This window comes from Oncorhynchus nerka, linkage group LG17 (assembly GCF_034236695.1).
Source record: "Oncorhynchus nerka isolate Pitt River linkage group LG17, Oner_Uvic_2.0, whole genome shotgun sequence".
NCBI lineage: Eukaryota > Metazoa > Chordata > Actinopteri > Salmoniformes > Salmonidae > Oncorhynchus > Oncorhynchus nerka.
In genome coordinates, this window is record NC_088412.1 from 11,146,874 (window position 1) to 11,152,873 (window position 6,000).

General features: G+C 42.6%; 1 protein-coding gene across 1 annotated transcript in view; it reads left to right on the forward strand.

The window, feature by feature from the left end:
• Nucleotides 1–6,000, forward strand: part of LOC115144670 (potassium/sodium hyperpolarization-activated cyclic nucleotide-gated channel 3-like) — a 59,058-nt gene that overhangs the window by 40,850 nt on the left and 12,208 nt on the right. The window contains 1 exon segment of the mRNA XM_065002771.1: nt 484–630. Coding sequence (XP_064858843.1) covers nt 484–630 — 147 coding nt within the window.

The window sequence follows — 6,000 nt, forward strand, 5'->3', positions numbered from 1 at the left end:
CAGTATAAACAGGTGGAGCAGTACATGTCTTTCAATCAATCAATCAATCAATCAATCAATCAATCAATCAATCAATCAATTATCTCTGTCTTGTACAGTATAAACAGGTGGAGAAGTTCATGTCTTTCAATCAATCAATCAATCAATCAATCAATCAATCAATCAACTAATCAATTATCTCTGTCTTGTACAGTATAAACAGGTGGAGAAGTACATGTTTTTCAATCAATCAGTTTATCAATCAATCAACCAACTAATCAATTATCTCTGTCTTTTACAGTATAAACAGGTGGAGAAGTACATATTTTTCAATCAATCAATCAACTAATCAATTATCTTTGTCTTGTACAGTGTAAACAGGTGGAGAAGTACATGTTTTTCAATCAATCAATCAACTAATCAATTATCTCTGTGTCTACAGTATAAACAGGTGGAGCAGTACATGTCTTTCAATCAACTAATCAATTATCTCTGTGTCTACAGTATAAACAGGTGGAGCAGTACATGTCCTTCCACAAGCTGCCTGCCGGCATGCGACAGCGGGTCCATGACTACTACGAACATCGTTTCCAGGGCAAGATGTTTGACGAGGAGAGCATTCTGGGGGAGCTGAATGAACCGCTCAGAGAGGTCAGTGTGTGTGTGTGTGTGTGTGTGTGTGTGTGTGTGTGTGTGTGTGTGTGTGTGTGTGTGTGTGTGTGTGTGTGTGTGTGTGTGTGTGTGTCTGTGTGATCTCCACGTGACATCAGACCCATTGTCACTATAATAGTAATGATTGTCCCTGGTTCTGGTTGAATTGTGTTTTAATCTTCATCAGTGACTGCGTCACCAAATGACACAACATTCCCTTTATAGTACACTACTTCTGAATAGGGCCCACAGAGCTCTGAGCTCTGGTCAAAAAGTAATGCACTACTTCTGAACAGGGCCCACAGAGCTCTGAGCTCTGGTCAAAAAGTAATGCACTACTTCTGAACAGGGCCCACAGGGCTTTCAGCTCTGGTCGAAATAGTAGTACACTACTTCTGAACAGGGCCCACAGAGCTCTGAGCTCTGGTCAAAAAGTAATACACTACTTCTGAACAGGGCCCACAGGGCTTTCAGCTCTGGTCGAAATAGTAGTACACTACTTCTGAACAGGGCCCACAGGGCTCTCAGCTCTGGTTGAAAAGTAATGCACTACTACTGAACAGGGCCCACAGGGCTCTGAGCTCTGGTCAAAAAGTAATGCACTACTTCTGAACAGGGCCCACAGGGCTTTCAGCTCTGGTCGAAATAGTAGTACACTACTTCTGAACAGGGCCCACAGGGTTCTCAGCTCTGGTCGAAAAGTAATGCACTACTACTGAACAGGGCCCACAGGGCTCTGAGCTCTGGTCGAAATAGTAGTACACTATGTAGGGCACAGGGCCCACAGGGCTCTCAGTTCTGGTCGAAATAGTAGTACACTACTTCTGAACAGGGCCCACAGGGCTCTCAGCTTTGGTCGAAATAGTAGTACACTATGTAGGGAACAGGGTGCCATTTCTGATGCAGCCAATGACTGCGGTTATTTATCACCCTGATGATGGTAGGCTTCGAACTGAAACTGATAGCAAAAAAATGCGGACTTTGTTGAGGGAGATTTCTGTTTGATATTCTGATTAGTAACCATTATCTTATTACTTAGCTGTAGCCTGTAGACTACTCTAAGACCATCCCAAGTGGCACCCTATTCCCTATTTAGTGCACTACTTTTGACCAGGGCCCATAGGGTAGGGCACTAAATAACCATTGGAGAACCTCTCACATTTAACGGTTCAGTCCACATTTAACGGTTCAGTCCACATTTAACAGTTCAGTCCATATTTAACGGTTCAGTCCACATTTAACAGTTCAGTCCACATTTAATAGTTCAGTCCACATTTAACGGTTCAGTCCACATTTAACGGTTCAGTCCACATTTAACGGTTCAGTCCACATTTAACAGTTCAGTCCACATTTAACAGTTCAGTCCACATTTAACGTTTCAGTCCAGATGTAACGTTTCAGTCCACATTTAACGGTTTAGTCCACATTTAACGGTTCAGTCCACATTTAACAGTTCAGTCTAGATGTAACGGTTCAGTCCACATTTAACGGTTCAGTCCACATTTAACAGTTCAGTCCACATTTAACCGTTCAGTCCACATTTAACAGTTCAGTCCACATTTAACAGTTCAGTCCACATTTAACGGTTCAGTCCACATTTAACAGTTGAGTCCACATTTAACAGTTCAGTCCACATTTAACAGTTCAGTCCACATTTAACGGTTCAGTCCACATTTAACAGTTGAGTCCACATTTAACAGTTCAGTCCACATTTAACAGTTGAGTCCACATTTAACAGTTCAGTCCACATTTAACAGTTCAGTCCACATTTAACAGTTCAGTCCACATTTAACGGTTCAGTCCACATTTAACGGTTCAGTCCACATTTAACGGTTCAGTCCAGATGTAATGGTTTAGTCCACATTTAACGGTTCAGTCCACATTTAACAGTTCAGTCCACATTTAACAGTTCAGTCTAGATGTAACGGTTCAGTCCACATTTAACGTTTCAGTCCAGATGTAATGGTTTAGTCCACATTTAACGGTTCAGTCCACATTTAACGGTTCAGTCCACATTTAACAGTTCAGTCTAGATGTAACGGTTCAGTCCACATTTAACGGTTCAGTCCACATTTAACGGTTCAGTCCACATTTAACAGTTCAGTCCAGATGTAACGGTTCAGTCCACATTTAACAGTTCAGTCCACATTTAACGGTTCAGTCCACATTTAACAGTTCAGTCCAGATGTAACGGTTCAGTCCACATTTAACGGTTCAGTTCAGATGTAACGGTTCAGTCCACATTTAACGGTTCAGTCCACATTTAACGGTTCAGTTCAGATGTAACGGTTCAGTCCACATTTAACGGTTCAGTCCACATTTAACGGTTCAGTCCACATTTAACAGTTCAGTCCAGATGTAACGGTTCAGTCCACATTTAACGGTTCAGTTCAGATGTAACGGTTCAGTCCACATTTAACGGTTCAGTCCACATTTAACGGTTCAGTCCACATTTAACGGTTCAGTCCACATTTAACAGTTCAGTCCACATTTAACAGTTCAGTCCACATTTAACAGTTCAGTTCAGATGTAACGGTTCAGTCCACATTTAACAGTTCAGTCCACATTTAACGGTTCAGTCCACATTTAACGGTTCAGTCCACATTTAACAGTTCAGTCCACATTTAACAGTTCAGTTCAGATGTAACGGTTCAGTCCACATTTAACAGTTCAGTCCACATTTAACGGTTCAGTCCACATTTAACGGTTCAGTTCAGATGTAACGGTTCAGTTCAGATGTAACGGTTCAGTCCACATTTAACAGTTCAGTCCACATTTAACCGTTCAGTCCACATTTAATGGTTCAGTCCACATTTAACGGTTCAGTCCACATTTAACGGTTCAGTCCACATTTAACGGTTCAGTCCACATTTAACAGTTCAGTCTAGATGTAACGGTTCAGTCCACATTTAACGTTTCAGTCAAGCCAAATCGTAGTGAACTAGTAATCGGTATAGTACATACACCTGGCGGTAACTCCGCAGCAGAACGATTGGACAATCGGTCCAGAATCGGGCTATATTTGTTGGGCAGGTTTGCGCATGTGTAGTTCAGTGGAGGCTGCTGAGGGGAGGACGGCTTATAATAATGGCTGGAATGGAGCAAATGGAATGGCATCAAACACATAGAAACCATGTGCCCAATATATTTGATACCATTCTACCTATTCCGCCCCAGCCATAACCACGAGCCCGCCCTTCCCCAATTAAGGTGCCACCGGCCTCCTGTGGTGTAGCCCTAGTAAGGAAATATCCTTAGCAACCGAGGAAGCACAGCAATGCCCATACGAGGAAAGCAGCATCTGTGCGTGCAGACTACGGATGTCTTGTTCAGTTTTGAGTGAAGGAACAAAGATGAGGATGACCAGAGGTTAACTTTGATAGCATGAAGATGAGGATGAACAGAGGTTAACTTTGATAGCATGAAGATGAAGATGACCAGAGGTTAACTTTGATAGCATGAAGATGAGGATGACCAGAGGTTAACTTTGATAGCGTGAAGATGAGGATGAACAGAGGTAAACTTTGATAGCGTAAAGATGAGGATGACCAGAGGTTAACTTTTATAGCTTGTTACTGCTATAATTTATGTTTCGTTGCCCATGATGAAACATGTATGAATTCACTACTGTAAGTCGCTCTGGATAAGAGCATCTTCTAAATGACTCAAATGTCAAAGGAAGCTTTTATTAGAGTTATTGACCTCACAATAAGCCTGGTTTCAGTAATTTACATAACTTTCATTACGTTGAAGCGGCAGCCTCAGCACAATAAGCCCGGTTTCAGTCATTTACATAACTTTCATTACGTTGAAGCGGTAGCCTCAGCACAATAAGCCCGGTTTCAGTAATTTACATAACTTTCATTACGTTGAAGCGGCAGCCTTAGCACAATAAGCCCGGTTTCAGTAATTTACATAACTTTCATTACGTTGAAGCGGCAGCCTCAGCACAATCAATCAGAGATGGACAGTGCAGGGGTGATGAAAGTAGGCTAATTAATTTAAACTAAGTAGGCTTAGTTCATTTAAAACAGCCTTCATTTTAATTTGACTTTACTAACAACGAGGTGTTTTGTGTTCGAACATATTTCGTCCTATTCAAGCAATAAGAGGTAGGCCTGTACCTGATTGACAGATGACATTAAAGGCTACTATCCCATAGATTTTTGTCGGCCAATTCCTTCAGTCACTATGCACTCTTTAAATATCTCTGTGTCAGTGAAGGGCTTGGTGTGTTAAAACCAGGAATCGAATTGAGGGCTTATGTGAGGGTATGCAATACCTTTGTTGTGATGAACTTGTGGGGTAGTTGAAGAGAACCTTTATACACTGAACAAAGATATAAAAGGCAACATGTAAAGTTTTGGTCCCATGTTTCATGAGCTGAAATAAAAGATCCCCGAAATCTTCCATATGGACAAACTGGTTCAACTGGCCTCACAACCGCAGACCACGTGTAACCACGCCAACCCAGGAGGCCCACATCCGGCTTCTTCAACTGTGGGATCATCTGAGACCAACCACCCGGATATGAAACTGTAGGTTTTTGCACAACCGAAGAATTTCTCTGTCTCAGGGAGGTTCATCTATGTTCTCGTCATCCTCACCAGGGTCTTGACCCTGACAGTAATGCTCACCATCGTTGGCCACTGGCACACTGGAGAAGTGTGATCTTCACAGATAAAACCCGGTTTCAACTGTACAGGACAGATGGTAGACAGCGTGTATGGTGTCGTGTGGGCGAGCGGTTTGCTGATGTCAACGTTGTGAACAGAGGGCTCCATGGTGGAGGTGGGGTTACAGTATGGACAGGCATAAGCTACAGACAACGAACACAGTTGTATTTTATCGTTGGCCATTTGAAAGCATAGAGATACCGTGACGAGATCCTGAGGCCCATTGTCGTGCTATTCATCCACCCGCCATCACCTCATGTTTCAGCATGATAATGCACAGCCCCATGTCGCAAGGACCTGTACAGCTGAAAATGTGCCAGTTCTTTCATGGCCGGGATACTCACCAGACATGTCACCCATTGAGCATGTTTGGGATGCTCTGGATCAACGTGTATAACAGTGTGTTCTTGTTCCCGCCAATATCCAGCAACTTCACACAGCCATTGAGGAGGAGTGGCACAACATTTAAACAGGCAACAATCAACAGCCTGATCAACAACTCTATGCAAAAGAGTTGTGTTGTGCTGCATAAGGCAAATAGTGGTCACACCAGATACTGACTGGTTTTCTGATTCACTCCCCTACCTTTTTCCCCCAGTATCTGTAACCAATAGATGCATATCTGTATTCCCAGTCATGTGAAATCCATAGATTAGGGCCTAGTGAATTTATTTAAATTTACTGATTTAACTCA